Raw genomic sequence first — 18,433 nt, forward strand, 5'->3', positions numbered from 1 at the left:
AGCATTCACAGGACAAGTTATATTGTGCCCCTGATCTGCCCAAAAGATGCCTTAACCTGTCCATGGGACACGGTGGTGCCACTTTTGACCTTTAGAAGTTGTTGCTTCCGGATGAAATTGGGATTCCTGGAATAAACACAACTACAGTCACTCTGAGATGTCTTTTACTTGAAAACCTAGAGACTTTGGTCCAATATAACACTTATACCCCACTCCAAATAAATGCATAATGTTACTGTTTCAAACAAGCCTATGCACAATTATATTCTAATTACCAACATTCCCCTACATGAAAATAAATATTAATTATACCAACACCTCCCCATACAAGCAGGGGGCATTTTCAGGAGGCTCATGTGTGGCTGACAACCTACCACCAGTTCACTTACTGAAGACCAGTGAAATGTTTTATAGGTAGTTATCAACAAACTGACCTGGGACATTTATATCAGAAATCTCCCCAAGGAAACGCAATTTCAACCAATCGAAAAATAACTAGAAACATTTGCCTTTGTATAATGTCATGAAATACAGTTTGGGAAATAATATACTTATGTACACAACACAAAGGTTTTACCGAATATATCTGCAAAATGATTTTGTAAGATCACCAGGTTACCTTACCATATAGGGACTTAGATCCCATCTGTTCCCCTTCTCCTCTGTACAGAACATAACCCAGTTCAGCAGGCAGTCCCAATAACTAAGGGGTATGCAGTGCTTTGCAGGGGTTGCCCACATTTGTACATTCCCACTCAAGATAATGCACCTGTGTAACCATTAGGTGGGGGTATGTTAATCTGACTCTTTTCATGGCAGGATAGAGTTATGGTCCGGGCAGCACAGTGGCCTAGAGGTTAGCACTTCTGCCTCACAGCACTGGGGTCATAAGTTCAATTCCCGAACATGGCCTTATCTGTGTGGAGTTTGTATGTTCTCCCCGTCTTTGCTCCGGTTTCCTCCCACACTCCAAAAAACATACTGGTAGGTTAATTGGCTGCTCTCTAAATTGACTGTAGTCTCTCTCTGTCGTCTGTGTGTGTGTGTTATGGAATATAAACTGTAAGCTCCAATGGGGCAGGGACTGATGTGAGTGAGTTCTCTGTACAGCGCTGCAGAATTAGTGGCGCTATATAAATAACTTATGATTATGATCCAGCAAGTGATGTCCAAAGGTTGATTCCTCTATCACTGACTACGTGATATTGACCACAACAGATAGGAAGAGATAAGTGGCCAACTCTTGGTGCTGTTTAAGACGTTTATTATTTAAGGAAAGGAGCAAAATAAACGTAAGTACGCAAAGTAAATGCAGACGCGCTGCAACATCGCCGGTAATATTGGACAATTGGCCTAATATCACCATTTGTGACCACAAAACTGCTCCTTTGCCCGATTATGATCCCTGGACCAATAATGATGGTAAATGAGGTCAGAGGATGACCTCTATCTACCTGTGTACTCGGTCATTTTCCCACAGCATTAGGAGGTCACCGAGAAGCCGGAAGACATTTAGCTGCTCAAGTCAAACAGCGAATATCTAGGCTGGGTGTGAATGACAATCCTGATGCTCAACCCTCAACCCGGCTTCCCCAAGACACTCAGTCTAGGTTACTGGTTACTTGATGAAGAGAATTAGGTACATTGTTCATTGAGTCATACTGCACCGTGCAGCGTATGTACATCACATCTGTCATAACTCCAAGTCTCAGTAGTGTTTAATGATGTACACTTCGTATTGTCGTAGACCATGCACAATTTAAAAGCAATAATAAGAACTGCAAAAAAATAATATCCCAAAAAATACATCATTTACATATTTTTGCGTGGAGGACTGAGGTGTGTGCGGGGGGGAGGGATACAAATTGATGGTTGAGATGGGGGGGTTAAAAATGGAGGGATGAGTTGTGGGGTTGTTAAAATGAAGGAATGGATGGGGTGTGGGGCAATATCAGCAGAGGTATGTTGTCTCGGTTAAAAACAGAGGGCAAAGATGTTTACTGGGGGGGGGTAAAAATGAAGAGATTAGTTGTCTGTATGGGGAGGGGTGCATTTTCTTTATGCCGTCTCTTTAAACAAACCTCACTTGCTCCTTTTCAGATTCTTGTTCACCCCGGGAGTATAATATACTGATCGTGTACAGTTTATAAATACAAATAGGTGACAGATATTCTGCAATAGAGGAACAATGACATCTGCCATCCCAGAGACAATCACCGCCCAAAATAGACAATAAACAGTAATCACTAATCACCTCCGGACTGAAGAAACAAGACAACTGACCCTTCAGCCGCAATCACAAAACACAAACTGACCACCTCAAAAACTGTGAGAAAAACTGTGACCTTATAAACTAATAACAGGAACTGTGACCAAAGGAAGGACCAAAATGACAAAATGACAATGGAGCAATCCATTATCTCTATACATTACCTCTATGCTTCACGCAGGTTTATTTTAATCATCTAGCATAATACTTGTGAGCACTGAAACATTGTTACATAATGATATCTGCTAAACATTAGTATGTACAATGTACTGTAACAAAGAAGCAACAATAATAATATAACTGACACATAGTAGATGCTAGAGCCAAGATGATACATTCTAGAGTTAAAAGTAGAGTATAATATGGAACAGGTGAGGTTACAGAACAATTGAAGAAAGGACCCATCATCCCCCAGGTCCAGGGATGAAAGTTATGATGCTCCCATTGTGATAATTGTCTAGACTTGGTTTCACTTGTCTTGATATTCTACTTAATAATGATTGCAAAATTTCCACAAAAATGAATACAATGTTTTCCCTCTACAAGTTAAAGATTATTTGCCAATAATAGTTGAAGTGCAGACATCACTTACACACCGTGGTGGCGGCCATATTGTGACGGATAAACATTCATGAAAACACAGCCTATGGTTTCACAAGGAATTAATGACATCACAGGGACTGCAGCCAATCATTTCATTAGGAATCAGTGACATCACTGACTTACATAATATTTAGTTAGCAGCGACACAAAGCGACTTAGTGACGTTATTACTCCCTAATGATTTCAGAAGCTCCATTCATATGAAAGTTAGCTCAACATTACAAAGTTTCTGCCTCTACTGAGGTCATTGATGAAGTGCACTCATTACACCCCAGAAGTTGGCTCGATAGTCTATCTAGCACACATTAATGTGCGCACTTACCCTCTGCTCCCAAGAGAAGCCTCTGAAAAATATAAGTGACCCTCAATGTACAGAGGGGTGAACAGTTACCGCGGTAATCCTGTATATTGTTTATAAGAATTATCATGTTTTTTTTGCTTCCGATTAATTAAGAGGTCTTCATGGATTCCTAGATAAAGCAATTATACCCATATTTGCATTTCTTTCAATGATACACAAAAGGTAAATTCTGAAACAGTTCCCAGATTTATCACAGGACCCGGAGACCTTTGCCAATCTCTCGCTATCTGTCTACATATCCGTAGTTCCATGAATAAGGTCATGTGACGCACTCTTCAGAGAAACTGACATCAGTAACAAAACAGAGAATGTCAGAACAATTCTGATGTAATCCGCTATTTAGTATGCAAAAATATTCACTAGAATTGCCAAGTTACATCATGTCCATTCAATCACAGATACATAAATACCATGTATTGCATTCAATAAATACAACATTAGGTGCCCTTCTCATATGTTAAGTGGTTGATCCAGCGTTTTGTGCCCAAGCATTGATAGAGTGGACCATCACTGCAAAATATACTGACTATATGTAAGAAAAATATGGCACTATCACCCATCAATAATGAAAATATAGAAACCAGAATAAATAAAATCCACTCCTGACGCTACAATGACGTACACAGAAGAGTCACGATGACATTGACAGTAAAGAGGCTTAGAACAACATATTCAAAATCTATGAGCCTTCTTGCTTGTAGGCAAAGTCTACTTGGAACCCTAGACAAAGTTTGATCCAATATGACCACAAGTTTTAGATGAAACTGAAACAATTAATTAAATTTCTCGTGCTATAGATTTTTTGCTGAATGCTGGCACCAAGTTCACTTCATTGATTTATTCTGTGATTGACACATTGTAACAACTGTGTCAAGACATGTAATTTGTTGTATTGTTATTTTCTGCACAGTATTTCATTACTATTTATCATGTACTAACAAGGCTTCCAAAGTCTAGAATCAAATGGATTCCTCAACAATGGTATAAATGCAGCTCCGAAAATGCATCTCTCCATTCTCCTAGTAGGACTAGGACATCTCTGTCTTGTGAGTCAGTCAACGGGAAGCTGCAAAAGATGGCACCTGCCCAATTGGACACTACCCATCCATTTCTTAATTCTCCAGGTCGGTGGTGTCTGAAATTTATATAAATATTTTATATAAAATAATTTATAAAAAAAATATAAATTCCATGAAACCTGCTGACAGGTCTCTCCATGCTATCATCATGCAGCCAATTTGAATACATACAATTCATCAGTAGAGAATGGTATAACATGCAGTAAGCTATCAAACATTACTTACTTTTGGTAAACAGAGAACAAGCATCATGTGGGTACGTTATGGCATCCCTCCTGTAAATCATTGCACAATAAACACAAGGAAGGTGGCCTTTATTGTACACTAGACACCATAGAAGAGTCTATATAGGATGCTAGCCACAATATAGGGTCTACATTGTGCACTAGTCAACAGGAAGGGGTATGCATTAGACACTAGAGAAAATTCTGTATAATACACAAGCCAAAATATAATACATTGTGAACTAGTCAACAGGAAGGGACCTGTATTGAACACTAGCCATCAGAGAATAGCCTGTATAATATACAAGCTACAAAATAGGGTCTACATTGTGAACTAGTCATCAGGAAGGGACCTGTATTGAACACTAGCCACCAGAGAAGAGTCTAAATAATACACAAGCCAAAATATAGGTTCTACATTGTGAACTAGTCAACAGGAAGGGACCTGTATTGAACACTAGCCACCAGAGAATAGCCTGTATAATATACAAGCTAAAAAATAGGGTCTACATTGTGAACTAGTCATCAGGAAGTGACCTGTATTGAACACTAGCCACCAGAGAAGAGTCTAAATAATACACAAGCCAAAATATAGGTTCTACATTGTGAACTAGTCAACAGGAAGGGACCTGTATTGAACACTAGCCACCAGAGAATAGCCTGTATAATATACAAGCTAAAAAATAGGGTCTACATTGTGAACTAGTCATCAGGAAGGAACCTTTATTGAACCCTAGCCACCAGAGAAGAGACTGTATAAAATACAAGCTAAAATATATACATTGCACACTTGCCAGGAGAGTAGAGTCTGTATAGTACACTAGCAACAAAAATACTGTGCACTAGCCAACAGAAAGTGGTCTGTATTGCACATTGCCATCAGGATGTGGTCTGTAACTCATGGAGTATAATGTGCCTTTATATGAAATTAAGTTTACAACAACCTCTCTACAATTATTAACCAAAGCAAATCTAAATAAGGCAGATATTTTACAGAACATATCATCTTTATGCAGTTACATTGCCTTCTAGCTTGTTATACCCATTTAGCAAACAGTTCCTGTATTAAACTATTTTATAAATGGAGGCACTGTTAGGAAAGTGACATCAAAGCAAACCTTTGAGCAGCATACAACTAAATAGAGATAAACTAAATCTTAAAAACTGTTCCGCAGAATATTCACCAAATCTGGGTATTTGCCCATGGAACGTTCTCCATAAGAATTTGTCCTTAAAAGTTTCACACTGAATAACCCTACATAGCTTTATTTCTAGGCTATAAATTCCACAAAATGCAGAATGAATCGCCAATCTGCAGAATGGCGAGGACAAATCAGAACTTGTACATTTTGTCGTCGGATAGCTCTTCAAAATGCCCACTCCACCTCCCAATTTGGTTTGTGTGAAATTCCACCACAACTCCTTTCATCTCTAGGCTGTAGTTCAAATTGGTAAAATATCTGTAATATGTCATCCAAAAAATTATTACAAAATATGCTTCAAAAAATCTTACGAGGGGCATCAGAAAATGCATTTATTTGAAAAATGTCAATGATTAAATTGCACGTAAAGTGTTGTAGAAAGAAATGTATATGTCCTAGTTGTTTCTTATAAAACAATATAGGTTACAAATGATCCGATGTATAGTCAGAACTCTCATCACGTCTGTAGAAGATTGCGAACACATAAACACATGGACAATCACACTCAACCCCCCCTGGAGTACGCCTTACGAGTTTAAAAGAAGCATTTGGTTTAACGGTGGGGGGCATTCTTCACCCTTGACCTTCAACTTGCATTGAGCCATTGTGCTCTTATCCTAGTGGTTCTCAGACACGGGATTGTAAATACAATTCCAAGACTCAAAACTGGCTCAGTTTTCATTGGCAAGAAATACGTTTCACTGTAAAATATTGAGTTTATGGTACAAATATGAAAGATGACGATGGTGATGATGATGATGATGATTATTATTATTATAATTATTATGTGTAAATAAAATAATGTTTAGTAAATATATTATATGCCAAGACCATAAAGATCTTTTACATATAAATTATAACATTATCTTTGTCAATACAAAAGACAGACAAAAAACAAAAACAAAAATTGTTTATTAGTTGAATGTGATAAATTTTATTTGCAAAAATCTAAATATAATTATAGGGATGAAATCTTTACCATCTTAGCACAATATTGTTTCCAGATGTATTGCCCATATTTTAACGTTATTAAAAACTCAGCCAAAATCCGATAAGCACTGAACCCTATCACAATACCAAAGTGCTCCAAAATTATGGTTTTTAATTGAAAGATTATAAATATTTGGCACACCAGACTGAGACAAAAAGCATGCAATACTATTGTATGCATGTGAGTAATAACCATATCAAAATAACACAATGACACATATATAAAAACAATACCCACCTGGAGAATAAGGATACCTGCCCTCTGCCAATTATAATACCATGACTTGTGCTTAGCCAATCTTACCTGGATGCCCCCCACCCTGATATTCCCATCTCCCGTTACAGTCCAACAATCACAGACAAGGCCGGACACCGTTACCTGGACATACGGCAGAGTTGTTACATTGTTTGTGCTCCTTGAGGGGTCCGCTACAGTGTGTGCTGTACGAGGAGGAGACGCAGAATCGGGTCCTGGACTTCAGTCCTTCTCCGCACGTGGTAGAACACACGCTCCAGGGCGACCACTCCTCGGCTGCCGGGTCTCCTATTCAGGGGACAACATCACAATCAGAAACCGGCACAAATAAAGTGTACATAAAAAAACAGAGGAAATGATAAAGTACTTTGTAAATAACAAACTACAGTAGCAACAAAAATCTAAACTAAGTTAATCAGTGATATAAAAAGGAATTGTTCTATGGCTGTAAATCTGCTTTTGGAGCAATGAGATGCAGAATGTTGGGGTATCCACAGCTGAATATTGTTATCCTTTTATAATGTCTTTGTAATGTCCTCCTCTTACTGAACAATGACGTTGTCTTACACACTGTGACTTTGTATTTGGCATTACATTTCCTGAGAAATAATCTTAAACATGATCCTGAGCTGCAGTGCCGGAACTAACCTAGGAGCAGACCACGCAGGTCCTATGGGGTCTGGCTCTGAGGTGGGTACAGCACTGAGGGAGGTCCAGCTGTAAGGGGAGTCTGGCAATGAGGGGGGAGTCCGGCTGTGAGGGGTATCCGGCAATGAGAGGGGGGACTGGCTGTGAGGTGACTCGGCTGTGAGGGAGGTCCAGCTATAAGGGGGGTCTGGCTGTGAGGTGGCTCAGTCATGAGGGGGGGTCAGCTGTGAGGAGGGTCCAGGTGTGAAGAGGGCCTGGATGTGAGGGGGCTCAGCTGTGATGGGGGTTCACCAGCGTGGGAAGAGCGCATGTGTTGGGGGTCCGTCTGTGAGGGGGAAATCAGCTGTGAGGGGGTCCGTCTGAGTGGTGGGGTCTGGCAGTGTTGGGGGTTCAGCTGTTAGGGGCCTTAGCAATGCTCTTCTGAATCCTTACACCTGTAGTGACATCTCAATTATCAGAACAGTTTTTGCATTCTGTGAAGCCCTGGAGATGCTATGATTAAAAACAAAAGAAAAAGTTTTATAGATTTTCTTTTAAATGATAATTCCGGGTAAGAATGATCGCTCCTCACACCAGCTTACAGAGCTGGGGGGGTCTGCTGTTACCAGGTAGATTTATCCCCCCCACCCTGTGCACCAACAACTAATGTTCCCAGACTGACATCCATGATTCTGTCTAACCAATAGAATCTATCACATCAAGCTTTGTGGGTTAGACGGGGGTGAGTTCTGCCAAACTATGGTGGTCCCTGGTACAGCATGCCTACACACTGCAAGTTTGGGAGAGGTGGGTGTCAGCTAAAGAAAAAAATCTACTTTAACCATAAAAGCCTTTAATACAGAGGGTATTTTGATTACTAAAGACAGTCTGATGGGTCTCACTTACAGTCGGTATTTATTTTATCGCATGGTAGGTCTACTGGTGCTTTTCTTCAGTTAAGGGGTCTTCTATATGACAAGTGGAGAGTGTGTGGGGAATAAGAGACAAGAATACAATGGGATACACAAGAAACTAGACTAGAGCAAAGGAAATAAGAGACAAGACTATAGTGGGGGCATCAGAGACAAGACTAGAGCTGGGGGCATAAGAGACAACACTAGAGTAGGGGGCATAAGAGACAAGACTATAGTGGGGGCATCAGAGACAAGACTATAGTGGGGGCAAAAGAGACAAGACTATAGTGGGGGCAAAAGAGACAAGACTAGAGTGGGGGGCAAAAAAGACAAGACTAGAGCTGGGGGCATAAGAGACAACACTAGAGTAGGGGGCATAAGAGACAAGACTATAGTGGGGGCAAAAGAGACAACACTAGAGTGGGGGGCAAAAGAGACAAGACTATAGTGGAGGGCATCAGAGACAAGACTAGAGTGGGGGGCAAAAGAGACAAAGACTATAGTGGAGGGCATCAGAGACAAGACTAGAGCTGGGGGCATAAGAGACAACACTAGAGCTGGGGGCATATGAGACAACACTAGAGCTGGGGGCATAAGAGACAACACTAGAGTGGGGGGCATAAGAGACAAGACTATAGTGGGGCATCAGAGACAAGACTAGAGTGGGGGCAAAAGAGACAAGACTATAGTGGGGGCATCAGAGACAAGACTAGAGTGGGGGCAAAAGAGACAACACTAGAGCTGGGGGCATAAGAGACAACACTAAAGCTGGGGGCATAAGAGACAAGACTAGAGTGTGGGGCATAAGAGACAAGTGGTGTCATACATGACAAAGGGAGAGTGTGGGGCATATGTGTAAAACTAGTGACACCATAAGTTACAAGGGGAGAGACGGGGGATTCATAACAAGAATTGGGAGAGTGGGGGTTAGAAGCCCATGGCATACATAAAGCCCAAGGCCCCCAGACCGTTCTTATTGACCTGTAGGCCAAATCCGTGTGTAATTACAGTCCACCAATCATATGAATCCTTTCTATTCCCAATTCTGTTACAAGATGAAAGACTCATGACCAGTCCTGGATTAAATCCCATTTACGCCCATGACATTAATAACATGTTCCCCATAATCCTCCTCCTGTGCACTAAGTTCAGGTATCAGCGTCCGCAGCCTAATTACTTGCGCTAATAAACAACCTCACTTGATAAAGCCATAGGAGAGAAAAGTTCAATAAATAACTAAAAAAACAAACAAAACAAGAGGCAGTAACTGCAGTTGGGGGCTCGGGATGATAAACTTACTGTATATAAAACCTGGAAAAAAAGGTGCAGATTGTTTTATAGAGCAGCGTAAGTAAATAGTGAAACAACTTCAGTATCTACTTCATTTCCTAATTATAAAATATGTTGTTGTTTTTAATAGGGTCGCTCATTAATTCCCAACCCTGGGAAGGTGTCGTGGCCTTTTTAAATTGCAAGTTATACAGCACGTGGCTCTGCACCCAGTAACTCATCCTGAGTGTGAAGACGTCTTGCCGGTCAGCAAACTGCAAACACAGCTGTTTCCAGGACGGTTGGAGGAGTAATTGTCTCCGTTTTCTAGCGCACAGCTGTGTACTCTGCAGTGAAATATAGGACATGGTTAGGTGCCCACTGGGAAGGCAGATAAAGATTTTCTGGTCCAGCCGCAGGTGGTCGGCTCTCACAAATATATAAATAAACAGGAAGGGACATTTGCAGAGAATTTTCGCAATATTATTCCCAAGATACAGTGCAGTATTTTCCTTACGCCCCGGGTGACACTGTACCAATCCGATCTGTTTCCATGCCTTGTTCTAACGTGAAATTGGTGGGTAATGGATTGCCGAGGACGGCAGCAGGTGCACCATGTGATATATCAGGTGTTACCGAGCCCTGAGCCTCCGATGTAAAGTACGGCTGCAACTATACGGATAAATGTCAGCAATTGCCATATGCAGGAATTAGGTCAAAATATCTCTCTCGATTTTTAAAGTGTTCCTGCGGCGGGGGGGCGCCGATTTTGACAAAGTGCCTAGGGCGCCAAGGACCCTAGCACCGGCCCAGGGTAAGGGGAGCAACAACTACAGATGGAGCAGGTTTGGACCAGTTAGCAGTGGGGTCCTGTTGCATTGTGCGTTAATTGGGCAGTTTGCATCTAACCACATCCCACTACCACTGAGGTACAGTGCTGTAGGCACTAGGCAGGGTCATGGTGGCGCAATCCAGCTTGTCCCTCTGATTGGAGATGCTGAATCGCACAGAATGGCTTAAAAATATAAGTACAGAAAGTACAACCGCGCCCAAGGCTCTATTTATGGTACAACGGACTCAAACATGGACTGATTAGCAGATATAGGGGGGCTTGGAAGACGCAGATGGAAGAAAAGTAGGGACAGACAAGGTGGGAGCAACACAGCAGACATACAATGATAAGGCATTAAAGGAAACACACAGACACACATACAAAGACACACACACATGTACTCACAGGCAACCTTACATGCACTCAGACATACATGTGCACATAGACACAAATACATGTGCACATAGACACACACACGCACAGACACACACTGACATACACACAGCCACACATACACTGTCATACTTGCCAATTCTCCCAGAAGAGAGAGACTCCAGAGATTTGGGTCAGTCTCAAGGACTCCTGGGAGAGCTGGCAAATCTCCCGGATCCCTCTACAGTCACCACTAAATGACGCGACTTGCGGTGAATCGCGTCATTTTGGCCTCGCCCCCGCAACAAATCTTACCTGGATCCTGGAGGGCGGCACGGATTCACCCTCCAGTCACGCCCCTCTCCCGGAAACAGATTCTACATAGTAGGTAAGTATGACATACACACACACACTGACCTGCACACAGACACACAAATACACACACACACACACACTGACCTGCACACAGACACACAAATACATACATACACACACACTGACCTGCACACAGACACACAAATACACACACACACACACACTGACCTGCACACAGACACACAAATACATACATACACACACACTGACCTGCACACAGACACACAAATACACACACACACACACACACTGACCTGCACACAGACACACAAATACACACACACACACACACACACACTGACCTGCACACAGACACACACACACACACACACTGACCTGCACACAGACACACAAATACACACACACATACACACACACTGACCTGCACACAGACACACAAATACACACACACACACACACACTGACCTGCACACAGACACACAAATACACACACACACACTGACCTGCACACAGACACACAAATACACACACACACACACTGACCTGCACACAGACACACAAATACATACACACACACACACACTGACCTGCACACAGACACACAAATACACACACACACACTGACCTGCACACAGACACACAAATACACACACACACACACTGACCTGCACACAGACACACAAATACATACACACACACACACTGACCTGCACACAGACACACAAATACACACACACACACACTGGCATCAATGGTTAAGGGGCGCCTGAAACACTGAGACATATTGTTACTTCAGGGCCGTAACTAGGGCTGTGTGACGGGCGATTGCCCAGGGCGCAAAGCTGAAGGGGGGCACAATTTAGGAATATTTTAGGTTCATTTGGTTAAAATTGAGGGCTAGGGGGCGGCATTTGTCTTTCTCGCCACAAGCGCTAGAATTCCTAGTTACGGCTCTGTGTTACTTATCCAGCAATTTAATGCCCCTGAGGTGCCCCATACGGGTGTGCTGGCTGCTGACATGGTGGAAAATCTGAGGGAGTGAAGGAGCCACCTCCATCTATAACACAGCAGGCAGAGAGTGAATGACAGCTGGTCAGACTTCCTTTGTAGAAATACACTGTGTGCAAGACCCCAAAGGGGGGCATCAGCTGTCTAGCATGGAGGGGGCATTATGGAATGGCAGGGTACCAACGAATAATGTATTTTACCTTCATGGTTAATATCTAAAACAAAAACAATTTTGAGGTTTATTGGTGCTTTAAATATTTACTGTTTAATGTTGTTCCATGGTGAAAGCAAATATTGTTTCATGTTGTCAGGTTTGTTCCTAATTCGGGACGGCAGTGTCACTGGTTACAGGCGATGGGGGCTGTCCTCACCTGTACCTGTGTCTATTCTTGTCTGCGTCTGGTTCCAAATAAGCAGATATAACAGGGAATCTTTTTATGCCTAATAACAGTGGCCAACAGCGATGTAACAAGGGCACAAACAGTATGAACATCAGGAACAGCAGGTAGAGCCACGTCTTACCTTATTATATAACAAATACATTGTAATACTGAGCTCCATAATGTAACTTAAATAAAGACATTTATACTGAGATTTAGGGGTATATTTACTAAACTGCGGGTTTGAAAAAGTGGAGATGTTGCCTATAGCAACCAATCAAATTTTAGCTGTCATTTTGTAGAAGGTACTAAATAAATGACAGCTAGAATCTGATTGGTTGCTATAGGCAACATCTCCACTTTTTCAAACCCGCAGTTTAGTAAATCAAAAATCTTAATGTGCATTCTGGGCCTGATTCATTAAGGCACGCAAAACGAATGTAAACTGGGGGGGGGGGGATATTTTAATTAGTGCATACGCACATCCGTATTCAACAAGAAGCGGATCTGAAGAAACTCGTGAATACAGGACTAGGGACTAGATTTACTAAGCTGCGGGTTTGAAAAAGTGGGGATGTTGCCTATAGCAACCAATCAGATTCTAGCTTTCATTTATTTAGTACCTTCTACAAAATGACAGCTAGAATCTGATTGGTTGTTATAGGCAACATCCCCACTTTTTCAAACCCGCAGCTTAGTAAATCTAGCCCTAGGTCTGCTCTGCCCTAACAGACAATACACTACAGGATACATCCAATATATATGTGGAATATAAAGTCCCAGCTGACCTAAGAGAAAATTAATTCAATTATTATCACCCATAGTAATTAATTAAAAAACGATTTTAAAAAAGTTTTTTTTTTTCTAAATGTCCCCCCCATGAAATACATTTATGAAGATGTTATTAATGTCTACTGTACATAAAATAAATTTGTACAGTTGCTCTTGATTGCAAACACATGCTATAGCTGTATACACAGCCGTCATCACTAGTAATCAGCACTTGAGAAGTGTGTCCATTAGACTAAACGCAGTTAAAATCATGTGGGTGAGTGACTTGCCAAAGAACCTTTGATCTGTGGATTCCTGGAATTTCATCCAATGGGAGCAGGAAGGGGTTGGGACTTATACACAGTTATAAGTCAGTGCAGACAGGATATAGTTAGAGTAGGAGAGCAGTGGAGTCGGTAACTGTGCATATGGTGCTCGGGTGATCTTGTCATAGGTCACTACCCCTCTGTGGTTATGGTGTCATACCATGGTTGGTCCGTATGTTAGGAGGACCATTGGGCCAGTTTTGTATGGTTTATACTGGCGGAGTTAATAGGGGGCGTAGTCTTGCCGTTGGACTTGATCTTAGCACCGACCAATAGATAAGGTATGATCCTGGGTTGGTGGTACTATGGTCTGACCTTTCCACCTTTATTGGTTTTGCGTTCCTGACTGCCCTGCTGTCGTCCGCCTTACAGTCCTTCTAGTTTAAATATTAATAAATACCGTCATTCATTCCAACTTTAATTTGGTGTCCGTGTCTTTATTTGGTTTGGTAAAAGGTGATGTTACAGTGTGTGTTATTTGGGGAAAACTTCCCCGCTATGCATTTTAACACCTGACCTGTAGCTGGTGCAAGTGATACAACAGGAATACATGTACCTGGGTATGCGCAGAGCAATTTGATGTAAAATACGTCACGTATCGGCATTTACATTCCTTAATGCATCAAGCCCTCTGTCTTTCCTATCACTTACGGAAGTTATTATCTAGGAGAGCAGTGTTATTCTATTGTTGCAGTAATGCAAATCTAGACCTTGAGAGATTGGCTACCAAGTCTCCACAGTAAAATAAGTGTTCAGCACAGTGGTGAATTTATAAACAGAGGCGGGAGCCAGTGATGTCACAGTACACAAACTGCTTTGCAATTTGAGCTTTTTGCTTTTCTTGTATCAGTCCATCTAGAACAATGTACTAAAGATGTGTGTTCCCCCCCATCAGAAATGCAGGGAGGAGGAACTACTTAACTGTTCTTTAATTTGTTCTACAGTATGAAAGTTGTGTATTGTATTTTACCTTAATGCTCCACATACAAATTTCAATTGTTTCTGTTGTCCTTTACATTGTGTCAGGTTGTTGGAAAACTAGGGATACATTTATATTTATGATGATTTTTTTTTTCTTTATCATATTTCACTAACTTGTGTTTAGACTTAGTGAAGATTTAGTGAAATAGTCTGTAAAATATAATAATAAAACTGTCTGTAGAGTAACACCCACCGTCGCTATCTAGCGTTGAGTCTCCTCTGAAGTCTTTATTACTTTCACTTAATAATAAAATTGCAAAGACAATCTCATCTGGAAGCGGAAGCCCCGCAGCCTCATCTCACACGTCCTATTTCCAGATGTCTGAATCCTAAATTATTGAGTCTGTACTTTTCAGCACATTGTACATTATGAACATGTTCCTTAAATAGTACAATGCAGACCCATAACATGGGACGGGACGATTAATATTGGATGAATGCAGATATTGGAAGCAGCTTTTCAAGGGTACAATTGGAACCTAGAAACAGTTTTGAGATTCTGCACAAAACACTGTCATGAATGGGATCCATCGCCATCAGAACAGGGGTTATCAGGTTTATAACCGGACACATACTATGTATACATGTTGGGGGGTTGCATTACAATTCGTATAATTGCATGTTGTATTCTAACGTGTACTCATCATCTGCCCAACACGGACCTCGCTGGACGCAATATCCGAATAAACTCAGGCATAAATTGAATCCCGAATAAATACACATTGTACGTAGTGTGAGGAGTCGGATCTTCATCATCATTATTATTAGTTTGTGACACCCGGGGTAAATCCTCCGTAACAGATACCTCTCCTGACTTATCAGTTTCCCGGTCTATATCGGTGGCTTGTGCTTGAACACACCATTATCAGGGGCAAACGCAGGGTTTGTAGAGGGGGGTTTCCACACCACGCCACCAGTGGGTGTGACCACCATGCATGGGGGCGTGGCTATAATATTAGACAGTGCTTGGCTGCTCTCCAACTCTTCCTATCCTCATCATATACATGGGCAATGCTGCGTGCACTACTGTTAGGTGCACGCAGCACTCCCTTTTCAAGCAGAGCTGTGTGAAGCGGGGGCAGGGTCCCGCCACCTCAATTATATAGTGCCCCAGGCTTGGAGGGGGGTTTCCAGGCAAACTCCCCCCCGCCCTCGGTTTGCCTATGATTATTGTAAATTGTCTACTCTTGCGCCCCTTGTCTCCCCCAATCTGCCTTTATTAGCGCAAGGGGTCGTACAACTGACTCTACATATAGACTCAATGTAAGTCTATTTTATAAGCATGCGTGGTAGCGAAATTCATATTTTACTCTATGCAACTGGACTTGGGTCCAAATCTACATGTGGCCACAACATGCAAATAGAAAGCATTAGCTTATCGCCAGTAAAAGGTCCACCAAGAGCACCGCCCAGTTGTCTGTTTCTTCTCCCCCCTGAGGGGATGTTTCTGATAACTAGAAAACTATCTGCTACCTACCTGGGACGTAGGTTTGCAGAGAGACAGAAGAATATATAGAGGCTCCTCCCACGTCAGTACCCTCCCTGTACATTAAATAAACATTTCAATATTTCTCCAAAAATACCGCTAGGCTTAGACTCAATTATATTATTACATTGTGGGTGTGCAACATGCAGATGCAAAATAGTTCCCATCAAAACTACAGGATGAGACCCAAAGACCAGCGTGCCCCTTTGCCCAACTAGGAAACCCCAAAAAATGCCGCCTTCCAACGCCCTTATCTTGTTTAAAAAATCTCACGCTGCAAAATAAAATATAGATTTTATAAATGCTCTGTAAATCTTGGGGCACCTCCGCCCCTGCTGAGTACATCGCCAGCTCTGCCCAGCTCCTCCCCTCTCGTACAAATGCTGCTATCTTGCTCTGCACACCTATGTGCTTTGGCGGACGTCTTGCCACATTTGCATGAATCGGGTAGTTCCAAATTTGGCTTTGCACTGCGTGTCAGCCGTTAACCGAGGCAGCTATTCTGTGGTTTGTGCCAATATTAATGAGAATGCGGTCTATTATTTCTGTCTTGTGAATTTGTAATATCATTGAGGCATGAGGTGTTTGGTGCCTTGATTTGCGGTCACAAATTTGGCTGCCTCTGCTGCCTACAAGCGATAGGTACGGGATCACACTAAGCAACCATGAAGCACATATGTTTCCTGTTTTACACGGCTGATCTGACAACACTACATGATAATTATTTGTCCCACATTAGTTTCGTTTTTTTTATTCGAATTTGGGAACTTCTCACCTATTTGAGGAGCAGGAAAACCAAACTGATACTCATCTGCGTCGTCCTTCTTCTTGTTGTCAATGGACCTCAAAGACTGACTCCTGGAATCGTATCTTCCATTGGCTGAAACAAAGACGCGGCCATTATAACAATCAGCAATGTAGCTTTACAGACAGGAGAGAATATATCACACGACCAATCGGGCAAGAATAGAGATAATTTAATACAGCCATAATCCTCCCCCACTCCCCCCAAAAGCCTCAACTATCAGAATGGTGGTAAACCAACTTTGTCATTCTCACCACCAACATTTTAACTCTCCAGGTATCCCTGCCTGGATAAGAAGAGGAGACAATAACAGAGGATGGTTTAAAATTTTAGGAAGCTCGGACCTCTCTTGTCCTGCAAGATTGTCACAATCTTCTCTTCCTCTCCAAACAGCGTCATTTCTGTGTATTATAGATAAAACCTCTCACACACCCCAGTTACAGACCTCTAAATGTCTGTGCATTGTAGATAAATTGATACTTTAAACCCTGTACACACTCCTCAGTTACACACAGCTACATTGTACATACATCCGTGCATGTTACCCTCTCCAAACTCCTCAGCTACACACAGCTTTATTTTTGAGCATTATGGATAAATAAATAAGTTTAACCCTCTCCAAACTCTCCAGTTACCACATATTAATAAACGAGTAAATGTGTTTATATTACATAACAAATGTTGTTTCATTTTGACTGTATTATAGCGCTATCTGTAAATCCTGTCTGAAGCAATGAACGAGCAGTAAGTGCGATCGGACATCTGCTGTACCTGTGAACGCAATTATATGCAATTCATGGTGGTACGCAAATGACACTTCCTACTAACTCTGATTTGATGGGCAGAATGGGAGTGGGGACAGGAAGTCTATTGTAGGCAGTGGCGGATCCAGGGGGGGGGGGCGATCGGGGAGATCGTCCGCACTAGCAGACACTTGATGCCGACGGCTGCACAGTATGTGCAGGTCCGTCCAGCCGTGACAGGCAGGGACAGTGTGCTGCCCGGCTGCTCTGATTGTGTTTTAATCAGAGCAGACGGGCAGCACACTGTCCCTGCCTGTCACGGCTGGACGGACCTGCACATACTGTGCAGCCGTCGGCAGCCTAAACTGTTAGAAAGGGGCAGGGCCTAAATCGCCTCCCCACCCTAAATCGCCCCGGGTACAGTAGTTTTCTAGATCCGCCCCTGATTGTAGGCAACGTACAATAAGGGCGATCGCACACACATCTGTCCGATTCAAGCGTCTCTATGGTACGTGTTTTTCAGCCGCATCACTTGCACCAGCTACAGGTCGGGTGTCAGAGTGATAGTGACAACGGCTGAGTATACGGCTAGAACATGT

The 18,433-nt window shown here is 42.2% G+C and overlaps 1 protein-coding gene across 7 annotated transcripts in view; it reads right to left on the reverse strand.

The window, feature by feature from the left end:
- ADGRB1 (adhesion G protein-coupled receptor B1) overlaps positions 1-18,433 on the reverse strand; it is a 411,983-nt gene that overhangs the window by 172,237 nt on the left and 221,313 nt on the right. For 6 of the 7 annotated variants that reach the window (XM_075211647.1, XM_075211646.1, XM_075211644.1 and 3 more), the window contains 2 exons: positions 17,062-17,166; positions 7,108-7,272 (listed from right to left, as the gene is read on the reverse strand). The exons of the other annotated variant lie outside the window; for it this stretch is intronic. In XM_075211647.1, coding sequence (XP_075067748.1) covers positions 7,108-7,272; positions 17,062-17,166 — 270 coding nt within the window. The remainder of the gene's footprint in view (positions 1-7,107; positions 7,273-17,061; positions 17,167-18,433) is intronic. 7 annotated transcript variants of the gene reach the window in all.

The sequence above is a fragment of the Mixophyes fleayi genome, chromosome 5 (assembly GCF_038048845.1).
Source record: "Mixophyes fleayi isolate aMixFle1 chromosome 5, aMixFle1.hap1, whole genome shotgun sequence".
In the NCBI taxonomy this organism is placed as follows: domain Eukaryota; kingdom Metazoa; phylum Chordata; class Amphibia; order Anura; family Limnodynastidae; genus Mixophyes; species Mixophyes fleayi.